Source organism: Amphiura filiformis, chromosome 4, assembly GCF_039555335.1.
Source record: "Amphiura filiformis chromosome 4, Afil_fr2py, whole genome shotgun sequence".
Lineage (NCBI taxonomy): Eukaryota > Metazoa > Echinodermata > Ophiuroidea > Amphilepidida > Amphiuridae > Amphiura > Amphiura filiformis.
The window spans coordinates 10,806,584-10,832,155 of record NC_092631.1 but is presented as its reverse complement, the minus strand read 5'-3'; the positions used below and the strand labels follow the sequence as shown (position 1 = coordinate 10,832,155).

Sequence of the window (25,572 nt, the reverse complement as noted above, 5' to 3'; positions counted from 1 at the left end):
TTTTGGAAAGAGTGTTTTTTTGTTATGATGTACCTAACAAATATTGCCAAAAACTCACTTTTGTGATTTTCTTCATAATTGTTGTTTTTACCCCAAATCTGTATTTATATTAAGATTTATTGATGTCTTGCCTTCATAAAATGTATACTTTTATATCTTGCGCTAATAATTACAAAGTTATTGCACTTTTACTACATGCATGTCTGAGAGTACACAGCCTCCTTAATAGCCCCAAATCAAGATGATACCTTGAATTAAGGCTAGGGAGAATCTAAACTGAGCTAATCCATTTAAAGTCCACACTCTCCCTGTGCAAGATTTTTTAATATCTTCCGCTGGGGGAGTATTTCCGCTGGGGGAGTACAAATTTTAAATGGAATTCACACAGTAACTTACTCTATTTGAAAATCACCCTCCCTCTGTGGAAGAATCAGGTTGGATCGAATGGATTGCTCATTTTGCTTCCACAAATTCTGTTTTCCATGTTTCCATGGTAAAATGTGCAGGATTCTGTGATATTCCATGATCAAATGAACCTGTCCAGCTGATTTTCTTGAAGTGAAAATGGCTTGTTTGTGGAAATTAAAAAAATTCTGCACTTTTGGGACAATTCTGATTCAAAAGCCCAATTCTGCAAATAACATAATTTTGCGCGAATACAGATTCTCCCTGTCATTACCTGTAATTAATTGTATTTGTTGAGATAAGAATGTAACCTGAAGGAGATGAACCTATAGATGAGATGAATGCAGTAGCTTGCAGTGTTTAATACACACATAACTGGTCTATCTACTGACATGCTTCAAGTAATGTCAGCATAAGACAACTTCACAGGTCAATAAACTTATAGACCATTTCAAATCAAGATCAGATAAGTTTGAAAACCAGTTGCAGTGAGCGGTATTTATTCAATAACCTAGGGGGTCAAATTGGCGGACAGGAAATGTCACAAATCACGGTACCCTTTTGAGTGAAAATACAGCTATTTAGTTAATGTCAACATGGGGTCATCAGGTCAAATATTTTGCTACATATAACAAGAATAGAAAGAAAAATGCAAATTGTCTTCATTTTTCGGCACTTAAAGATTTGGACAAATTGACATAAACATCAACCTCTTCCACAAAACAGACCCCACGCTTAATCGTGTCTTTCATGTAGATTTGTGTTCAGGCTAAATAGTTGCATTTGTGTTAGAGTTGATGACCCAAATTATATATTGGGGTCATCCAAAACATACGGCAGCTGTCTTCGGAAAACTTAAGATTTGAAAAGGTCTATTGCTTTGTATCTGGTTTGAGGCACGTTTTCAAAGCAAAGGTCCACAACAATATATGATGCACTGCATATTAAGCAGCATGGAGTGCTCATTGCCAACCAGCTGTCACATGTCACCTCAGCTATAGGAAGGTGTCGTTAACGGTACAATCTTGGGTTAAATAAATTATATGATAAGAATAAATAAGAGAAATTGCTTAAATTATGAATATTGTTACATACTTTTACACACACTAAATATACCGTCCTCTATCCTAATTTTTTATCTAGGTATCTAGTACAAGTATACAGAGAAGGGATAAACATGCTGCAAATTCCTGTGCAAAATACTGAGTGCCCCAAAAAGTACAAATGATCGAGCACAAATACATCAATTTAACAGTGGTTATCCCCAGTTATCACCTTTGTACCTTTGTTATAGTTTCCAATTTGACAGATTCAATTGTGCGCCATAAGTATGTGCATACTTTTAACCCACCTTGATGGTAAATATCAGGTTTGCTTACACATATCGCCACTTAAACAGTTTATAAGGACATTTTTTCTTTTTGAAAAAATAACAAAATCAAGATTATTTTTGGTTAGCAAATCACTGAATGGATTGTCCCTTTAAGAGCATATTGATTGGTAAGTATAATTGGTAAAACAATAGTTAGAATATACCACCCAGACAATGCATGAATGTGGCACTTGCTTGATGTCAATTGAAGAGATGTAACCCAAGCTGTAAACAGCCATTAGTTCCCCTGGTCATTAGCATTTTCCATTGGGCTTGCAATATCAAAAAGAATTGGAGTCTGGCAAGAACTGGGTCAGTTGAACTGCTGATGGGCCAGTTGTGAAACAACTCAACTGATCCAAGCTTAATGGGCAAAGTGCAGCATGTTCCCAGCAGTCCCCAGAATGTAGACCTCAACATTGTTTCCCCCATCTTTGATACAACATTGAACTCTGCAATTGAAGTCAGGTTGTCAATCCATTTCAAGAGGGAACATGAAATCCATTATAATGTTAATCTTCACGAAAGCACCCCACTTTGAAACTTGTATTACACCATGTTAAAGTAGGGCCCGTAATTCTCCACCGCATATCAGTTAGCCCACACCTGAGGACAGCATGGGAATTCCTTGCTGGCATCTATCTGCCTGTGTGTGTGTAAACAATGGATTGAATTAAAATGACAAGGGATTTACCCACAATATGAATGACAGAGTTCCCCATCCAGGAGCAACTGCTCCTGGCATCTACACCACCAATAAGAAAATTCCCTACACAGGAGGGAGGAGCAACTGTTCATGGCACCTACACCATCAATAAAAGAATTCCCCACAGGAGGGAGGAGCAACTGTTCCTGGCACCCACACCATCAATGAAAGAATTCCCCACACAGGAGGGACGAGCAACTGCTCCTGGCACCTTCCTGTGTGTTGACATTTCAGTAAGAGCCGCAACTTTGACATGCAAATTGCAATGCTAAATGGATTCACTTGAGGTCTGATACTATGGAAATTAAAAAGTCTGTGATTGCAGAAAGCAAGAGAACACACAAACAGTCAATAAGCACATTAACCCTAAAACGGACCAAGGGAAAGAAGAAACAGAATAGGATAGAAGATGAACAAAGTGGACCCCCACACATGTGAAGCATAAGATCACCGACCGCTAGCCACAGGGGCTCAGCCGGTAATTCTGTGCATATGACTTTGGGTGATTGTATCATGACAACACATGGGATAGATGCATGCATGTGCAGTGGCTTTCCTTTTAAGATTTTTGGGTGATAGGGTTACGATGCATTTTTATCCACAGATTTACATCTTCACATGCATGATGTCTTCAAATTATGTCCCTTCACAATTTTAGTATGATGTTTTAATTTCATAATGTAGAAAGATGCATGTACATTAGAACAAATAGAGTAATATAATGTGATAGTAATAAGAAATAATGTGATGAGGGTACAGATATAATAAATGGATAACATAAAACCACCACCACTACTACCACCAATAAACAAATATCAATAAATTACCTGAGTATTAAGTGACGACTGAAACCAAAAATCAAATAACCATGATAACATTTAACAATTTCACTCAGTTTAAATACGATGGATGTAAAGGAGGAGCAAAATTCCTTTTATCCAAGAGAAATATTTAGGACTCAAGGAGATAAGATTTAAAGAACTCTTTGGTTAATATGCCATATTGGATTGTCATGTTAAGGGACCAAAAGTACCTCCAACATTTATCAGCAATATGCCCTTTATTGAACAATAATTGGTGTCTGTAAGCTTATTTGCTTTGGGCACATTATCTGCACAACAAATTAAATGTTGGATGCAAACTTGCAAACTTTTCAAATCAGGGTTTGTCAGGCATGACAATGGCAAAACAATCCAAAGGTACTTCCTCAATGAGCTACACACAAATATGGCAAAGTCCAAATTGTTGATGTCTAATCTCTTTGCTAAAGTCTGTCTTCTCTTAAGTTAAGAATAATGCCATGTTGGATGTCACACACATAGAAGTTAGTTTGTCCATATGCTGGTGACACAACCGCGTAAATGCGACATCCAACATGGTATTACTCTCAACTTGAGACGAGCCATACTACAGAACTCTAACTTTAGAGATGAGAAACAATGTTCTTAGTTGGACAAATGTATAGGCATCACACTTCAACAAAGGGGGGAGGATGCAGTTTTTTGCATATCTTTTTAATTCACTATATACTTTTCATGTAGCACATACTTCATATGGGGTAATTAAAAAGAGCTTTAAAAACAGCATTTTGTGACTTTAATTTAAAAAAATCAATCAATTAAAAGTGACCTAGAATTAATATGATACAATGTCATCTTATAATCCAACTGATATGCAACTCATTGATTAATTTCTACAGATAGGGGTATACATTTATATTTATAGTAGGACTTATTTTCCCTTACCTGAATTTTTAATTATTGCAATGGGTTGTGATGCTATAGGTATTATAATTTCAGATTCATGCACCATTACAAAGCAAACAGTGGATGGATGCACAGTAACAATACTGTGTAATGCCTTTGGTTCCCAAATGAGAACAATAGACTGCATATTGTTATGCAGCATTATTATGGTAAATAATGGCTTGTTGATGGTACAACTCATTGTTGCTAATGTCAAACTTGTCAAAGTAATTGTGATTGTATCACACAAGTAAATGAGAAACATGTGGTCGTGGACATGGTTTGGAAATAAGCTCTTCATATATGTCCCACACAAAAATCACTAGATGTACATGCAAGACATTATGAGGTGAACATACGATATAGTTAGGGTAAACACTTTCATAGACTTACCAGTACTAAATTACTATCTGTAGGAAATGCAGGTCTTTGACCTGACAGCAATACAGGACCACCAAAGGTACCTGTACCATATATGGTATTAGGCCGTACTTGACCCTCCCCACGACTGTTCCTGATTCCAGCTCTTAGTTGTGATGACTGCTGTTGATTTTCGTCTTCAGAGTGTTGCCGTCTTAGTGCATTAGGAATCTATTGAGAAATTGATATTGAAATGAGGCAAATTGAAAACAGGGTGCTTGGTACCTCTAAGTCTACCAACACATTACAGCATACAATTGAAAATGTATTACATCTCTCTCTCTCTTTTTCTCTCTCTCTTTCTCGTCTATCCCTCACTTCATGAATTCATGTACATGAATCCTGGGTGTCTGTTTGATTGAAATTTCTTCCCAAAATACAACATGCAGGCTCTAAAAGTGTGTCCGTTCGCACATCACCATGTGATCAGCAGAGCGAACAGTATGCGTTCCCATGCGACATACATTACAGTTTGTTCCAGGATATACAATGATAGGGTAATTTCATTCAAACTGACTTCCGGTACAGAAACCCTGGATCCATGTATTCATTTCAATCTAGAAGCTTATTTTTCTGCGGTTAGACAGGCCTTTGCATCTAATTTTGCATCTAAGCGTTCTTTTCAGTTACAAAAGTAAACTGTAACATGGCCCAAGGAAAAAAGGTAACCTGAACACAAAATTGGATCACGCTTATATTTAACACATACACACTGCGCTTAACAAAGTCATTTTGGGTGGGTGCTTATTTTTTACCTGGTTTACCTAATTTTTTTTTAAGGGGCATTTATTAGAGACAAATTATTTACATACGTTATAAAAGGGTCCTGCAAGACGTTTTGTAGCTTTTATGCAGAAAAATGTTTACACAGCACTTCTACTCCTCCAGCTATTCACTGTATCATCACTGTCACTTCAACGTACCCTTTAGTAAATTGAAAATTTGGGCGCTTATTGGGGTATGGGCGCTTATTGGAATGGCTATGGTACTTACTGTATATCAATATATACTGTAAAAGTGGAAATATTTGTGTAAGATTAATATTTGCGCTTTTTGCAAGAACAAAATGCACAAAATCACAAATTTAAAAACAAGCTAAGTCAGGGCTGTCAACTTTTTGGAATTGCTTGGCGTGAGACAGAGGCGTACCGGGATTTGCAGACTCCAATGTTCATTTTGTACCATGATTATATGAGCCACGGCGCTCGGGAATGTGAAAATGTGTGAGAGTTGACAGCCCTGGCTAAGTAACTCAAAATCGGCAAAGTGCAAACAATTATGTGCGCAAAAATGACCATATTTATAGTAATTTCAATGATTATGCCTATGGAACGCTGGAGCATCTTCCACAACCCCAGGATATACCAATGGACATTACCTGCATAGATATATGTGGTGTGATCAAGCAAAATCAGTCATTTTCAATGTTCAGTTACAGTAAAAAGCTTATGCAAAATTAAGTTACATTTTGCAGAAAACTCCATTGAAATTGGACAACCAGTTCAAAAGATGAGCAACTAAAGAGTTTCTAAAACAAATGGAAACTAGAGATAATTTGGAATCGCAAGGCATGTAACCCTTTAATGACCTTTTGACCTGATCTTTGACCTTAATGTTTCCCGGGTCACCGAAATTGAGCCCCTATACCTCTTACAGAAAATGAAATTACGGTATAAGATTTGACCCCAGATAGCCTTTAATCTGACCCCTGCAAAGTGTTCCAACATATTCCCCCTGGTCATTAAGTTTGTTGTCACCGAGTTTGAGCCTTGTACCCCTTACAGATATCCAAAAAATGCATTTCTAAAATTTGACCTCTGCATGACCTTTGACCTGACCCCTGCCAAATGTTCCCCTGGTCATGAGATTTGTTGTCACTGAAATTAAGCCCCATAAATACCCCTTACAGATGTTCAGAAAAAGAAATGATAAGATTTGACCCCAGATAACCTTTGACCTGACCCCTGCAAAGTGTTCCAAAATATTCCCCTGGTCATTAAGTTTGTTGTCACAGAGTTTGAGTCTCGCACCCCTTACAAATGTACAGAAAATTCATTTCTAAAATTTGACCTCTGCATGACCTTTGATCTGACCCCTGTGAAATTTGCGTTTGTAACAAAAGCAAATATTTCCTTTGTTTGGCTACATCTCAAAATCAATATTTTCGATTTCTGACTGATTTTGCTTGATCACATCACATTTTGCCGACTACCCCTGGCCAGTGGCTGCAATCATATTTACCAATCAAAGGTAATATTATACGAGGGGGTATCCAAAAGTTTTTGACATCACCTAGAAGTGAGAGAGCTATATCGATGAAATTTTGTCAGTGTAATCACTGGCGCTAGATGGGTAGTAGGCGCATAACCTGCAAGATGGTGAAAATTGAGGCACGCAGCGTGATTAAGTTCCTGCATTTGAAGGGTTAGGCCTACAATGCTCAGAAAATCTATGATGAAATGAAAGCAATCTACGGTGATGATTGCACATCATATGGCACTATTGCTTTTTGAAATAGGAATTTCCAAACTGGCCACATGTCCCTCACAGATGAGCCAAGAAGTGGACGTCCATCACTTACGGATGATGCGGCCACAAGTGAAAAAACTAAAGAAATTGGAGGATCTTATCATGAAAAGGTTATGCGCCTACTTCCCATCTAGCGTCACCTGTGAAGAAAGTAAACATACTTATGAGACCATTTTTGGACCATAATGTACATAAGGACCAGTGATTACACTGACAAAATTTCATTGGTATAGCTCTTTCACTTCTGGGTGATGTCAAAAACTTTTGGATACCCCCTCGTATATACGCATTTTCTTATGATGCCAGGATGACTTACCACTGCTGGAAGTTCCCATGTAGTATGCTCTCTATTTGCACTGTAGTAATACACTTCTCCTTTTGAATTTTTTGATGAATACCACTGAAAAAAATTAATAATTAAAGATATATATAAAATTGTCAACAAAAATTCTTTTCTTTAGTAGCGTTTAAAAAAATATACAGTAAGCAAAAAATTAAGGTACCAGTTACGTTCACCAGTGTATAACCTAACCAAAGACAGATATGTCATAATTGGAACCAGCAGTCAATAGCTGAATCTTTTAGCTCAAATTTAAGACCTCGTTCGTTGAAATTGTTCAAGAAATAAAGGCACAACGATCCAAAAACCCAAGAAGATGGCAATTTAAACGTTGCAGTTTGCTCCATTGCATGCCGTATTGATTGTACAGAAAGTGTTTGCGAACAAGTGAACTAGCGTCGTGCTTCCATTGATTAGCACGTTAAAACTAGCGCCGGGCTCGCATTGATTAGAACACAAAAGTGCAACTTTTAATTAGGTTTTAAATCACCGTTTCTTTAATTCTCAACCAATTTCAACGAATAAGGTCTTAAATCAGAGCTAAAGAGTACAGGTATTGGCTGTTTGTTGTAATTTGGACATATTTGTCTTTATTTAGGATATTCAGGGGTAAACACAACTGGTACCTTAATTCTTTGGCTTAAATCAGAGCTAAAGAGTACAGGTATTGGCTGTTTGTTGTAATTTGGACATATTTGTCTTTATTTAGGATATTCAGGGGTGAACACAACTGGTACCTTAATTCTTTGGCTTACTGTAGTAATTGTCAACGTGTGAGCATGAGTGGCATAGCAGTAGAACATACAACTTGTAATTAGTTTGAGCACAGGCATACCTGTGCAGTTGTGATTTGCCCCTCCCTTGGTGTATAAATGGGTCCCAAGTTACACTAGCGACTCCCTGACTGAACAGTGAGTAATATCAAATTAAAAATATTAATTAATTTGTCAATTGGACATGGGCACCGCCATTAGATATGTTAGTACAGGAAGATCACCCACAACATGAGAGTCACCGTTTCACACTTACTGTCTACAAGCAGTCATGGCAGTCATTGGGTGTCCCAATGTGCACTCCAACTCACTTTGTTTTTGATTCCCTAAACTGGGAAACTTTTTCTGATCGTCGCAGATATCAAATCTGTCTCAATGTTTTTTAATGTCTAGGGGGCTGGTACCCCCAACCTGTGCAATATTTTCACTAAGTGTATTGATGCATATATATAGTAATTACACTCTCAGATCATCAACCTCTGGGAATTTGGTTATTCATAAGATGTGCACTGGCAAGAGAACTTTCCTGTTCAGGGTGGCTAAAGCCTGGAATGATCTTCCCCGAAACATTAAAAATCCCCTACCTGCCAACACAAATGTTTTCAAGAACATGTAGTAACATGTAATTTTATTGCTTCATTTTCCTGTTACACCTAGTGGTGCATATGGACTTCCTTGCCATTCAGGATTTTGGTGGGGGGGGGGGGCTTTCTGTCTGTGCATGATTTCCTCTTCTTGGCGAGGGAGCCTATGTTCACCACTGGGTGAGTCGATGCGTTTTTTTGGGCAAATGTCGTTTCATAATTATGTGGGGTAAATTTAAACATTTTCTTATTCTTTTATGCATCATTTTGTAAATGTAATTATCATATGTATTTTTATTTTCTTGTAGCTAGTATGTGTATAATTTTTATGGTAATAATTGCATGCCTTCTATGTGTATTTTAATATATGTTTGTGTTGTATCCTGGGCAGCAAGGGAGAACAGTGCTGGTCACTGATTGCTTGTCTCAGGTTAAAGAAGAAATAGATAAATAAATGGCTGCCACCAGTACTGACATCAATGAATTGCTTGATAGGATTTATCAATTTGGTATTACTGACTGCTGACAGCAACATTATGTGAAGTCTGATCCAATCCCTATACAATTAAAGTAGAAATGGCTGGCACTCCAGGAAGTACTAAAAAGATATTGTTTACTTGCTTAGTTTTTCCAAGTTTTTTCTTTTCTTCTTAAAGGTGATTGACAGTCTCATCCCCAACTTTACCCTATCAAAATGCAGATTTTTGTATCAGGCGAAAGCGCATATTTTTCTCATTAACATATTGAAATTAGGCGTTCCAAATCGGTATATTTCCGAAGAAATCGTCAAAAACTGCCCAATAAAGTCTCAAATATGGTATACCACATTTTTTACTAATTCAGCAGTTTTTTGATGATATCTTCGGAAATGCACCGATTTGGAACTCCTAATTTCAGTATGTTAATTAGAAAAATATGATCTCTTATTTGATATCAATTTATTACATGATCATGACGAGTATCATTAATAAAAACACTGTAGACTACCAGTTTTATGCTGTATTAAATGTCAGTAATTCCATGAAGAATTAGTCGAATTTACAATGAACATTTACATGATCTTTTTGCATGAATGCTTGAAAGGGACTACAGTTTATGTTATACATAAGTTTTAAAGAATTTGATTTTCCAAATATATCAGGTCACCTTCCTTTAAAAGGACAAAAATATATGTGACCTGATCCCACAAAACTAGACATAAGGCACTAATTTTGAAAATTGAGTTTTTGATGTCATCATTTAGTATAGGTTTTCAGCTTTCATTTGATACCAAAATTATGTTTCTGGGACACATGGTCCTCATTCTACTGTCTTTCAACGGGAAGGGGGGAAGCAACACATAAAGAAAAGGCAAATGCTAGAAAAATGGATTTAAAGTTGTAAAATGACATGTTAAAGGACTTGGTTTGGCACAGAAAATGCTAGATTTGGGTGCTTTAGACGTAAAAGAATATTTTATTTCAATGGTAGGTTAAAGCAAACATATTAAGGAATCAAAAAATATTAAAAACTGAAAAACAAAATCTGCAAGGTTTTTCACCCCTCCCTCAAATTTGACTCGCCATATCTCCAAATGGCTGAGTGCAACTTATGGCGGGTTTCGTCAGAGTGGGTCACATATTCCCCTTGGTTAATTAAGACAACATTGATTACTCTGCCATTTTTGCCAATTCGTGCTTGCCGACCTATGTACAATGATCATAGCCCTGATTTGATAGAAGCACTGACATGCAAATTTGCCCAATAAGCTAATGCAATTCCAACATTTCAACCAAACAAGACCTCGATCACATCTACATTTGCACACCCACCTGCTATATATCAGTAAAAATAGTTGTGAGTTCAGGTCAATTGTACCAATGTTTATTCCTACCTATATTACCCAGAAAGTGTACCACTTCTATAACAGGATGACATCGGTGCTGTTCGGTGTGACCATTTTAGTCGCATTAGCGACTAAATTTTTTCTGATGCGACTAAAACTTCAATCCCTGGCGCCAATATGGTGGTGACCAACTGTTGAAGCTTTTAATCTCCAGCAAATAGGATAGGATAGGTCAAAAGTTTTGATTGTTTTTAAGAACTCAAGATGGTAAAACAGAACTTTGAATTTGATGAACTTTGGGAACAAGGAGAAGGAGGATGAAACAATAAAATCAGGGAATCCAACAGCTACTGATGCTTTTAATGATGCCAGTAGTACTAGCGGTGTTATGTAAGGTCATGGAACTGGAAATGGAAGTAAGCCTAAAAAACTTAAAATTGAACATAGATTTAAACCACTGTGGCAGAATGACTTCAAGCAGTTGGAATACGATGAGTTGGTGCCTCAAGTGTTTTTACTTGGGAGCAAAATGTGGCCGCCTAAATTTATAAAGTTAGGAGCCATTGGCTCCTCAATCAGTTTTTTGCCCCCGTACAGCACTGGATGACATTAAGCATTTTAGGGAATTCTGTCACATTCATCCATTCATTTCATTTCATTAGGTTGCAAAGCAAGTGACTACAATATTTCTCCATAACTCGATTTGAAGCCAAAGCAGTTATGATATCAGGCAGTAAAAAAAATCCCAACACTGTTTGGACATAAGATAAGTAGGATGTTCTTTGCCTTCCAGGTCTTCTTTTACCATGCAATGGGGTGTAGAGAGCATAATCTTCTGCATGGTTCATCTTCCTGCATCCTCAGGATATGTCCAAGGAATTCTGCCCCAACATGCATAATATTATAATCTTATCAACTATCATGCAGTCACACACAATATTTTCTTACCGTAACTTTGTTTTTTGATGTCTAATGATGCAAATTGTCATCATCATTCATAGATGCCAACCCAAACATACCGCTTTAATAATGGCAAATACATGGTGGTCCCAACATAAGAATGTAACAGGATCATAATACCTGCCTGGCAAAATCACATGTGCAACCTATGTAATCTATTTATACTACTAGCCTCTCTCAAAGTGGATATTTTCAAACTTTTCACTTTAAGCATCTTCTGTGAAAACACAAGGTGAATATATTCTTTTTTTTGTGTGTGTATAGGTCTATCCTAACTGCATACTGAAGCAAACACAAATTTGAACTAAAAAACAAGTGCAACAGTTCAAATTACTAAGCGTGAAAAACTAATGGCATCAAATTGTCACCTCTGACTAACCTTTTCTGTACTGTTGTCATGTGTATACACTGTCTCCCCATTGGTAGTTGTTTCTTCTTTCCATCCGGCTGGAAGTTTATTGGAAGTTAAAGTGATCGATGTTGGCTGCAAAAACAAAAATGGAAACAGAGAGCAAATATAACTAACGGTTATCAAATGACAAATGATCAGCCTCATCATTATGCACATAGACACATGTGCATTCTAAAATAGATCCTTCTATAGTTCACACATACATTCTAAAAGTAAAAGAGATCCTTCTGGAGTTTTGAAATGGCATGGATGAAGTCTTGAGTCTCTAGTGCACATATGGTATAGTTACAGAAGTATAGCTAATATTATGATCATGTAGTACACATAAACAAAAACAGTATTGCAACAACATGATTTTATTGATCTCTCTGATTAGTTTCACAAAACTATTATGGTCTTGAATCAGAGTGACAACTTAGTATTTACAAGTGAAGAAATAACATTACTGCATGTCACATTAGGCCATCTTAATTTAATAGTTTGTCTCAAAGTTCAAAACCTAATGCGGAATGCGTTTCTTTTTTAGAGGTTTTTTTTTACTTCAATTTGTTTTAATCTGTGGCACGAGTTACTTGACAAGAATAGACCACCTTTTCATCTCTCAATGTTTCACTGCTGGTCAGGATGAAGAAATTGAGATTTACGAATATTTTGACGTCTGGCGATGTCAGATGTGAGATCTTGTGTGGAAAAAAAATAAATAAAACAGCGAAAAAAATTATTTTTTTCTTGGTTATTTATGCCTTTTTGTTTTATTATGTTTCTTACTTTCTTACATTGTTGTTTCTTGCTTTCTTTTTATTTACAACATACCATTTTTCTTTTTGGGATAAAAGGTAGCCTGAAAAGGGCTGTTTGGTATGACCTTGTTCTTCTGAAGTGAATTTACTGTGCTGCTTTGAGCTGGTTGCCTCCTTGACGAATACAGGTTTCAGCCCTGGTCTTTATTGCATCAATTGCATTGCGTACCCTCCTTGTGTGCCATATCGCTCATTCTACAAAATCCCGTGCCAATAGCCTTTTTTCCATTCTTTGGTCCACAAAAACTTTGTCGAGCATTTAGGGCATCAAATATGTTGTTTTTCTGGTAGAACTCAACGAGATCTACACGGACATATATAGTTTTCCATACTTTCAATGCTTTCTTCAGCCTGATTAAACCTTGCAAAGGCTCAAAAATCGCTAAAAAAGCGTTTCCACAGCTCAAGTGTCACATCTAACCCTAAATATTTTCTTTGAATAAATGCGATTTCATTATATATTTGTTGTTTTTTAATTAGATAACGCACCGTCATATTGTTTATCAATATTATTTTTTAGTGATTAAAATGTCTTTGTGTAATTCTAAAATAAATTGCACTTTCCACCAAAACGCTGTGAGCTACGTTACCCCTTTTTAACACATGTTATTGGAAAGAAGTAAAACAGAGGTATCAATGTAAATTTGCGGTTTTTGAAAGGAAACACTCATAGGTTTTTAAAAATCACAGTAAAAATCGTGATGCTGTAGCATTTTTGGCATAGAAATGTTGTAAACATTGAAATTTCGACCGACCATGTTAAGATTGGTGAGCTACGTTACCAGGATTCTATAGTATGCACTTGTATTACATGTACTTCCTTATAATATGTGAAAGCTACCAGTGGTCGAACCCCATTTATATTAGAATTAACCGACATAACGTTCTGACGTTCGAAATCACATTAAAACATTAAAACCAGTGAACTACGTTACTGTGAGCTACGTTACACACTCATTTACGCATCTTCAAAACTTCTATGAAATGGTGAAATCTGTTTTACATTTCACTCAAGTGATCTTTAATTTGCTTTTTATGACCTTGGATTGAGTAAAAACAGCCCATTTTATAGTCGGTAACGTAGCTCACATTACATTGAGGTTTAGTGTTAAAAAACATCATGACTTCCTGAAAGAAAAATATGCAAGTGGTGTTGGCAATTTTTTACATCTGAAAGTAGTGATACATTTACTTTTAAAAAACACAAAAAGCAGGTCTTTTTGAACAACTTTTATTTTTTCTATTTTTTTAGTGGATTGGCACCGGATTTTGTAGAATGAGCGATATACTTGCGAATGCAGCAGTAATACGGTTGCGAAGATGTTGGAGGCTAGCTGGTGATCCTCGCTCATAGTGAATGCGTTCAAAACCTAATTATGTTATTATCTTTCGATGTCACTAACCATGTGTTTCATTTTAATCGTTGATGTAGTTAAACCTCATCCGTGGACAAAAAAACATGGTTTATAAAAGCTAACAATTTAAGGTGTCTTTACATTTACATACTCAAAATATTTCATCAACTTTTCAGAAATAGGAGAAAAAGAGGGCGCAATGAGGGTTCTGTTTTTATTGGAACACCCTGTACTTATTAAAAAGAGGTTTATTTAATCAATAAATAACAGTTGAACTATTATAATCTCTATTCAATCTTGTGTATGGCAGGAAACTAATTGGCCCATTACTCAGAATAGCAATTTGGCAAAAATATAATATACAAAATTATCCATATCTTACATAGTATTGATGCTATTTATATAATTTTGGTATCATTTTAAAGCTTATTTGTCTAGTGCTTACATATTTATTCAAATTATGAAGTGTCAAAAAATGTAACTTGATCCTGGTTTTGTCGGAGCGGGTCACATGTTGTATTTAATAAGACAGTTTCCAGGAAAAACTTTTCCTTGCAATACATGTATTAGGTACAACTAGAATTTTGCGGTTCTCGACCTGCGCGGTTCTCGACACAAAACGTCGGCCGCAATGCTTCCACCTTGACGCCCATCATTTTAACCGGTGCAATTTCACTTGACCCCAAAATGACCTTCACATTATTTGCCTCACTAAGGTGGCCATTCCCACCAAATTTCATGAACCTGCAGCAGTCTATGGCGATTTGACCCCAGATGTCCCAGAATAACCCCAAAATGACCTTGTCATTTTTGCCTTGTTTCAGTGGTCATCCCCACAAAATTTCATGAACCTGCGACAATCTATGGCAATTTGACCTCGGATGACCCCAAAATGACCTTGACATTTTTTTTTCCTACAATAGTCGTTCCCACCAAATTTCATGAACCTGCAACAATATATGGCGATTTGACCCCGGATGACCCCAAATGACCTCACAATGACCTTCCGATTACGCAAATTTTGCGCTGAAAAGCAAATCAGATCAAGAACCTCTGGCTGTGCTACTCTCTGGCCAAGTTTCATCACTGTAACTCATACAGATCTCCAGATAACCTGTGCACAAGGTTATTTTGCTTGATATGCATATTAGGTACTTAATTACCATATTTTGAGACGAAAACCTGCTAAAATTTGGAGACCACCAATTGCCACCCCTCCACCAAATTGCATCACTATACGCCTTACCAGTTTCGAGAAATTTCAATCGCAAGCTCGGACGGACAACCAGGAAAGATAATACCTCCGGTGGTCCGGTGGAGGCATAAAAATCACTCAACCTTGCATTTGTTTTTACAAATTTTATTTGAACTAAACAAACTGTATATGTATAATTAGTTTGGCTATCATATCTCAAACAGATCTATATTTCAAAGCTTATCTCCTTGAATAAGTTCATCAGGACTTGCAAAATATAATTTACCAATTTATTTCAGTTTAGTTTTCATTCAGGAAACTGCCTCACTGCGATATTGCAGATAGGAAACAGGTTTTGTATCAACATGTACTTTCACTATGCTTTCAATGGTAATACACAAGAAACAAAAACATCAACCTACACTGCATGGTCTAAAAAAAGGGTTGTTTGCCCTTTCAAGGCAAAAAGAAAGCGGGTCGATCAGTCAATTTGTTTAGATATATATATCAGACAATGCTAATCATGGTTTATTTGGAAATAATAAGTGTGCACGTCTCTGATTTGAACTATAATCCGCTCACCCATTTCGCCTTCGAAGTGACGTCATAATGGGAGTAACTACCATAGCAATAGATGAATACAATTTTTGAATGTACCGCACTGCACTTCAAGCAGATTGCACCAAGCCAAATAAGCAGACTGGAACCAGGAGCAATTTGTTTTTGAACATTGCTCCTGGTTCAATGGGATTTTACAAGAACCAGGAGCAATTTCTGCAGAAACAGGAGCAATTTTCAAATATAATACCAGCACTATTGCATCAAGTGCAAAACTGGAACCAGGAGCAATTTGTTCTAGAAAATTGCTCCTGGTTCATGTGAATTTTACAAGGACCAGGAGCAATTGGTGGCTTTACGAGAGCAAATTTGCTCCCCGCGCCCGCTTATTTCAAGGCTTGGATTGCACTAATCACCTGTGTATGTCAGCAAACATAGATTGAATACAATACCGCTCTTTTCTATACTAACCTTACAGGTGCGAGTAAATCAGCCTTTCCTTGACATCTATGGTTTAATGCATTGGTACTATGTGAACGTTGTAGTGCAGGGCGATATAGTCAAAATTACATTCATCTATTGCTATGGTAGTCAATCTGATTGACTACACCACTTTGCCGGCGAATAGGGGGGTTACATCATAAATGTAGGCATAAATGAAGGCTAAGAGTAGTTTTGACACTTCATTTCGTTTATTTAAAGGTAAATACAAATACTATATTTTTTCAAAAAAAATCTATACCCCTAAAACCTAAAAAGAAATAAAATGGTGATATCTGGATTTTTTGAGTCGATCGGGAAATGGCAAACAAACCCTTTTTCTTTAGTCTAATTATGTTCTATGAATTCTGCTATAGGCAATTATGTCGGATGAGTACAAGTACTTTCACTATGCTTTCACTGATAATGCAAAACATGTATATATTACATTTTGTCAAATATATGATCTGCAAATAGATTAAAAATTTTTGTGTTAGCATGTTAATAAAATAATTTTCTGAGCACAAAGAGGAGACAGACATTTGCCCACCCAGTAAATTAAACCTGTCCATTGCCCCCCAAAATGCCCACTTAGTAAATTATTTTGCCCACCAAAAATTGGACACCATATAATTACCATAAAACTTGTACCATAATGATATCTATTGAAATCAACTGTTGCTATTTGAAAGTGATGTATCTATTCAAAACATTTATACATTGTACTTTGATCAGCTCCTAATAGGCGGGAAATGTTAGGCTTTTACCACTACTGGGAAAAGTAGACCCATGGTTAAGAGTGCTATTAGTTGCCCTGTCCGGTCTTTATTTTGTGTGTTAAAGAAAGTATAGGATTTGCATGAATAATTTTTTATGCTTCTGGAGAGATGTGACATGAGAAAATTCTCAAAATAACATATTTTGATATTAAACCGCGATGTTATCAGGCCCGCCGATTACGAGCTGATCAAAGTATACCAATATTATTCAGTGACAACTTCAGAGCAGGAACAATACCACAGAACACTATGACATAGGATGCTGAAATTAATCAAAAATCTTTGGCCCAATTTCCACACAAAACATGAATGAATTTATTGAGCCCATAAAATAAAAATCTTGAATGTGGTGTTTTTTGATAGATTTGAAACGTGATTTGAAAAATCCAGATATATATTTGGCTCATTTCAAGTCTTTGAGTATGTAAAAATAGCTAATAGTATTAATTTTGAAAATAATTTCCGGAATTCAATTTACACTATATATGTTGAAAGAATCCATCATCTATCTTCTGGGTCTTTGCGCAACATTGGAGTCTACATATTTACTTTAACATATATGTAAGAATGGGTAAAATAAACATTTTAATATAGCTGGGAAATAGGTCAACACAATTCAGGCTTGACCATTTACTGTGCCATATACTTAGTACCACTCAAAAAGCCTAAAAATTTTGAAAAAAATCACAAAATACTTATGAATAGTAGATATGTAAAACACTCAAAATTGATAATCTGCCCAAAAGTGTCTCCTTTTTATATGGCACGTCACATATGAGTGCTTTAGGTTAATCATAGGATTTTTATAATAGCTAAAACTAAATCAATCCGATTCATTGTGTGAACCATGCACTTCCACACTGTTATTTTTCTTAAAAGAAAAATGAGAAACTACCTGACAAAATTCTTACTTTGGGAAAAATTAGAAAAGGTCTATTTTCTTGAGATATGATAAAAAGAACGAACCACCAAAGGTTCATTTCAGGTGTAAAGTCCACTTTTCTCATCGAAGCTGACTTTGTCGCAAAAACATGTACATTTGGGAAAATCTAAATGACTGGATGCCATTATACAGCTGCCCACCATTAAATTATATTCCCTGATGCAAGGTAAAAAAAATAAAAATATGTAAATAAATAAATTGCACACCCAGTATTATTATTATTTACCTCCCTTTCATGACTTCAAATCCTATATTTGTTATCAATATCATATCATGAATGTATAAGTGCAGCTGTGTGGGCCTCTAATCGGAAACAATCAATTGGTTCTCATTAACTTAACCTTATCCCCAATTGTAATTGCGAATAGCCTGAAAAGCTGTCTCTTGGCAGAGCATAATCATTTCTGTATCAATGTCAAAATTGGACAATGTTTCAACTGGTAAATCCTACATCCACAGTCCCAGAATTCAGCAAACTGAATGACTCATACGATATGTCCCTATTCCAACATTCAAAAAAAAAAAAACCCAAATAAAGATGAAATGCTTTTGAGTCGTATACTGACTTTAATTAGAGCAATATGGACGTGGCAGACAAGCACATACAACAAATGGAGCTGTTCTCACTGTCTGTTGATTAATGACTCTCGCCTTCCAATATATATGATTCATGATAACAAACGTTCACAATTATGACGCCAATTTTCCAAGAATTTGAAGACTTTCAAATTGGTCATAACATACATCGGTTCACACTTTCCAAGTACCTCCACAAATGTGAATGTGAAAAAGTATGTACAAGCATGGTACACGGCACTAGGGGAATGAAAATGTTGGGATACTTGATGCATTTCATACATCCATTAACTCCCCTTCAACTATGTTGAGCAGGCCTGAAGCCATAATTTTTTCGAAAGGGGGGGGGTGCAGATTTTCCAAATGCAGACCTTTTCAAAAGACATCCTCACCCCCAGTACTACAAAGTATAAATACTCAGAGACTTGCTTCTGATGACAAAATATTAGCACAAACATAGTCGTAATGGCTCGCAGCCGCCACTTTACGGAAACAACTTTTATCTTTTACTTTGTGTGCCGACTGTGTCTTCTATCTAGATGCTACTGTTTGTGTTTTAAATTGAAAAGGCATTTCTCCCTAAATACTCACACTTGGCAAATCCAAGAAATTTGTAGAATGTCTAGGGTGTGCGTTCTTGAAGCTGCAAAGTTGTTGTTAAATAGTTTATGGAATGATGTGGGGCCGTAGTGGTCAGCGACAACCTTAAGTGTGCTGAGGCTTGTGGATCAAAGTCTATCTTTTCTTTTAAGCAATTTATAAACAATTTTAATTTTTTTACTCTTGCGCTGGGATCACTGAATGGGTCTTTAAGAAATGTGGCGTATCATGTCAAAAACAGACATCTTTTGGACAGCTTATAAATTTGGAGGCTTTCACATAAAGAGCTATTTTGCTCCACAACGCCGTTTTCCCCAATAAAATCGGACATTCCTAAGCGAAGAAATTGAGTTAAGTAAGTTATGGTATTAAAAATTGGAAATTGAAATATCGTGGGTAAAAAGCTGAAAAGACAAATAAAACCAGAACAGAACAATTTAGAGAACAATAATGAATTAATAATGAATTAAAGAGTTGGCAGGAGATTAGGAGTTAATGTTTTCTGCAGTTTCAGTGTACATCTTCTCACCGTTGATGGTTTGGTGGACTGTCATGTAACATGGATGTAGTAAGTCGTGATCCTAAAAATGCCTTTCACATTGACCAAAACTAATTACAAGACCTCTTCTACATTGAGGCTGGCTTTCCTTTTAAAGGGAATTTTATTATTATTTTTTTTTTTTTACATGTAGCTGGTAGTATTAAACCAATTTCCAGATATTGACTGTTTCAGTTTTTAATTTTTTAGTTGAAATATGGTAAAAGTGAAATTTACGCTATATTTGGCGCCTAATTATATATTCGACACCCCGTAGACCAGAAATGATGATGAAAATTAAAAATCTATCCAGTCAATACCTGACAAACATTAGAAACTAGAGCGGTTCTCGACTTGCGCGGTTCTCGACGCAAAGCGTCGGCCGCAATGCCTCCACCTTGAGGCGTATCATTTTAACCGGTGCAATTTCACTAGGAGCTGGCCATCCCTAAATGTTGACTGTACCCACCAAGTTTCATGCCCATACAACAGTTTAGTAACTTGACCTTAGATGACCCCTGGGTGACCTTGGATGACCCTGGAATGACCTTCCAAAAATTTGACTCTAAATGTTGACTGTACCCACCAAGTTTCATGCCCATACGACAGTTTGTAGTAACTTGACCTCAGATGACCCCGGATGACCCCAAAATGACCTTCCAAAATTTTGGCTCTAAATGTTGACTGTACCCACCAAATTTTATGCCCATATGACAATTTTTAGTAATTTGACCTCAGATGACCCCTGGGTGACCTTGGCTGACCCCGAAATGACCTTCAAAAAATTGGCTCTAAATGTTGACTGTACTCACCCAGTTTCATGCCCATAAGGCAGTTTTTGCTAATTTGACCTCAGATGACCCCTGGATGACCTTGACCCACTGACCAATACAAACTTGTTCTTTCTAGGGTCAAGATGCACCCACCCACCAAGTTTGAGGAACGTGCGACCCCTAGTCTCCGAGAAAATGGTATTTTGCTTGTTACGCATAAATTATGCAAATTAGGTACTTAATTACCATATTTTGTGCTGAAAATCTAATCAGGTCAAGAACCTCTGGCCCCGCTTACTCCCCACCAAGTTACGCCACTGTAACCCATACGGATCTCCAGATAATCTGTTCACAAGGTTTTTTGCTTGATACGCATCAAATACGCATAAATTATGCAAATTAGGTACTTAATTAGCATATTTTATGCGCTGAAAATCTAATCAGGTCGAGAACATCTGGCCACGCTACTTCCCACCAAGTTACGTCACTGTACCCCATACGGATCTCCAGATAATCTGTTCACAAGGTATTTTTGCTTATTACGCATATTACGCATAAATTATGCAAATTAGGTACTTAATTACCATATTTTGCGAAGAAAACCTCCTATAATTTGAAGACCCCCAATGACCATCCCTCCACCAACTTGCATCACTGTACGCTTACCAGTTCTGAGAAATTGCACTGCAAGCTCGGACGGACAGAGAGACAGAGAGACAGACAGACGGACAACCAGGAAACATAATACCTCCGGTGGAGGCATAAAAATGTGGAGCAAATCTAAGCAATTGAATGTGGCAATCTTGAGTTATCATGTTTCAAAATTTGAAAAATCACGAAAAACCACATTTCGAGAAAAAGTAAAATATGGCCCCCGATATTGGATTATTTTTGAAACATGATATCTCATGATCCGAACATCCCCTGCACTTCTAGTTTTCACAGAAATGCTTAGTTTTGCAATTTCCATGTATTTACTGTTTCAGTTTTTTATTTTTTTTAGTTGAAATATGATAACTAAGGCCTAAAGTCATTGCTAAGGACTTATTTTTGTCGTAAATATGCTAATTAGGCACTAATTAATTAATTCAAATTAATTAATTTTCCAGGGGGTTTGGTGATAAAGTAGTGTGATTTTTGGATTTCTCATACTTCAAAGTACCTATATATATGCAAAAAAACAAAAATCCTTATTTTTTCAGAAAATTGAGATAATTTGTTTGGGTACCATCTACCTTAAACCAAAATTTGTCAAATCAATAGGATGATAGAGTGTATGCTAATATGTCTGTGTGTGGTGTTTTAACTAATATCATGCATTGCAAATATAGATAAAATTTATATATTGCAATCATTCATGTTGTTTATGAACCCCTGAACTGCTATAATATCTATAGGGAGAGAAACTACTGGGTATTACAAACTCAAAGAAACCAAAGTGGTTCTCACCAAAGCTTTGCTGCTCTAAAGCCTGATCCTGACTCCACATCACAGCGCGATGCGATACTGCAATGCTATAAAACTGTAATCTGAGCCATGTTCAACTTTTTCGCGTCGCCCTGCGATATCGCAGCTGTGCACGCTTGTGATTGGCTGCTGGAAAATCAAGGTCGGTAGAATGACCTTAAAAGGAGATGCAGAACCCCACATGTTTTTAAAACATTGCACGATGAAATTAAAATGTACATTTTAATTTCATCGCGCAATGCTGCGATGTTTGAAAAGCATCTCAGCATCGCATCGCGATGCGAAGTGGAGTCAGGATCGGACTTAATGCACCTTTGGTGCACCGTTTGCAGCTTGTCCAAACAATAAGACTTCACAGACTCCCCAAGAAATCAGTACAAAAAGAAGTTATACAATTGCATATCACTGAATGCAGCATGGCGCCTGCAGTATACAGTTGTACATGATATAGCAATGAAATAAATGTGCTGTAAATCTTTCACGCTACAAAAATTTTAAGTCTGCCTCAAAACTTGTCCATGATTGAAACATTAAAAAAAAAAATTATATACTAGTAGCTTTTATGCACAAGCGGACAAATTAATAATCAGTGAAAATTTAAGCGAGAGGTTTATGCAGACAGTATGAAAATTAAAGTGCAAATAATTTGACTTTCCCAGTACAATTTCAATTTCGCTACCCCTTGTACAATATCGCATAAGAATAACACGCTATATAAAAAACGGATCAGTATGATAAGGCAAGCAAGGGCTCTTTTAATTAAAACCCTCTCTTTCCCTATGGCTGATGATGATCCCTACATCCCACCCCATATATAACGCTAAAGACCAAGAGGCAATTGGCTCATTAACAGGCACAAGATATTCTCATTTCTAATGCCTCAAGTCATCATCTCTCATCAAGAATAAGTAAAACAGATTGGAAATTTGCACTCTGAATATCATGGTATAGTACATGTACCTTTACCAGAGAGCAATTTGGGTATATGTCTATGCCATTTTCATGTCCCGGACATAGGAATTGGATTGGTCTTATAATATAAAACCAACAACGATACTGATTCCCGAAAAATACAACACACATTTTTTTGGATAAATATTATTCTGTTTTGCCAAAGGAGCTAAATCCTAATTAGCTGGCAATGAAAGTCAGATTTTAATGTTTGGTCAATTTTTGGAAATAAGGGCCAAAAAAAATGTGGTATTTTAGAGCATTTTTCGTATGCTGTGACAATCAAGCCTAAAGACTTGTACAAAGAATAATTTCAAGTTAATCATTATAATTTGTGGACAACACATTTTCCAATGTTTTTTCTTAACCAATTATCAAAAATAACACAAGAATGAGCTAAGTCTTAGTCTATACTCAAGATTTTGAATGCTTAGACTTGTGCCAAGTTGTGACAAGTTAAGGTGGTTCGAAAGGCAAGGTTTAGGGAAATCATGAATTCCAACATTTTTGCAAATATCTCCAAAACCTTTCATGATACAATCTCAAGTGAGTTTGCGCTTATGTAGGGATATGTTGGCCATGTTATGAAGGTAATAAAACCGTTGCCATGGTAACCAAGCAGTCGCTATTGGCTTCTGACCAATCACATTCAAAGTTGGTTTTTCCTGTTTTTTCATAAATCACTTCATTTTTCCCAATAGAAGTATACTCACATGTTGAGTCATGTTCCTGCACACCTCCACTGATTTTCCCGTAAAAAGTTTGTAAGTAATATGGAATTTTTGGCCAAAAAACGAAAATTTCACTTTGACCCCCCCTCCACTGGGATTTTTTTTACAGGAAAATTAGTGGAGGTGTGCAGGAACATGACTCAACATGTGAGTATACTTCTATTGGGAAAATGAAGTGATTTAAGTAAAAAACAGGAAAAACCAACTTTGAATGTGATTGGTCAGAAGCCAATAGCGACTGCTTGGTTACCATGGCAACGGTTTTATTACCTTTTATAACATGGCCAACATATCCCTACATAAGCACAAACTCACTTGAGATTGTATCATGAAAGGTTTTTGAGATATTTGCAAAAATGTTGGAATTCATGATTTCCCTAAACCTTTCCTTTCGAACCACATTAACATGCAAGTCCAGTTTGATATATGGTGAAATCAATGTTGTATAATTATACTTCATCGCTGTCATTTATACTTACATCTGTTTGTATAGTCAATGGGAAAGCTGCCATCCTAAACCCAACATCTTTCATGAGGTTCAACATTTTCGTTTGGCCTCTTTCCAATATATTTTATTTCCTGGTCAAGATATCCACCCACAAGGCCTGTAAGACTGCTCATAAGGTAATGGCTGTAATACAAATTCCTTGTCACCAAATATTTTTGTTTGGCCTATGACCAATATATTTTATTTCCTCATCAACCCCTTACTGATAATATCCGTGTACAGTCCAAGGCCTAATGCACAGTGCAATTCTTTGCCACCAACTATCTTCTCGTTCATCAAGCTTGCTCGTGTGGACCTGTAGCTTAACACATCTCAGGAATATGAGTGATGCAACAATAGGATGTTTTTTTACAAATCCTATTTATGGGTAAGTTTATTGCATAAGTTATGATAGGCCTACATGTATGGAGTTCCTACATCAAAATTTGCTGTAGAAGTGACGTAAGGCTACCATAGCAATAGAGGGATACAATTTTTGAATAGATCAATCTGCACTACAACGTTCATGCAGTACCTATATGCATTGAACTATCTATGTCAAAGAAATGCTAATCACTCACACCTGTAAGATTAGTATCTTTGAAAAGAGCGGTATTGTATTCGATCTATGATTGCAGATACACAGGTGATGAGTGCAACCTGCCTGTAGTGCAGGGCGATCTATAGCTATGGTAGTTAATTCCATTATTATGTCACTTTTACAGCAAATTGCAAGTGCCTAGCAGGCATAAACCCGCAGCATATTCCCATCATATTTAGCTCATTCTGGTTGGCACTCAGTATCAATGGTAGTTGTTGTGATTAGTACATTTATTCATTCCCTTCTATATCATTATTGACCTAAATATAGGTATATGTATATGGCACGTACATGTGTATGCACATTAGCTACCTGTTATACCAAATATATACCATAAAATAGTAAAATATACATACATACGTACTTATGTGCAGATTTTCTGTATTCTTTTCTTCTGTTCTGTTGAGCTGCTCTCACACACACATACCCTACAACACTTCCAACTGATGTCTTCAAATGAGTCGATATGTTGATAATAATAGTGGAATGAAAGTGCTCTTGACAATTAACATATATTTGTTAGTTTTTATTGGATTTCCTGGTTGTTTTAAATAACATTGCCATGTAGTGAAACCCACCATTATAAGCAAACATTATTTTTTATAATTATAACTTCCTCATTTTGGTCATCTTCTTCAGCATCACAACCATACCTCAAAAGCAACAG

General features: G+C 36.4%; 1 protein-coding gene across 3 annotated transcripts in view; it reads right to left on the bottom strand.

Annotated features, from left to right (window-relative positions):
• The window catches only part of LOC140150539 (rho GTPase-activating protein 15-like), a 129,994-nt gene that overhangs the window by 21,263 nt on the left and 83,159 nt on the right, over positions 1 to 25,572 (bottom strand). For 2 of the 3 annotated variants that reach the window (XM_072172569.1, XM_072172570.1), the window contains exons 4-7: positions 12,039 to 12,143; positions 7,494 to 7,577; positions 4,622 to 4,819; positions 3,311 to 3,328 (exon numbers count right to left, since the gene is read on the bottom strand). In XM_072172569.1, the coding sequence (XP_072028670.1) occupies positions 3,311 to 3,328; positions 4,622 to 4,819; positions 7,494 to 7,577; positions 12,039 to 12,143 (405 nt within the window). The remainder of the gene's footprint in view (positions 1 to 3,310; positions 3,329 to 4,621; positions 4,820 to 7,493; positions 7,578 to 12,038; positions 12,144 to 25,572) is intronic. The other variant, XM_072172572.1, reaches the window with a different exon arrangement.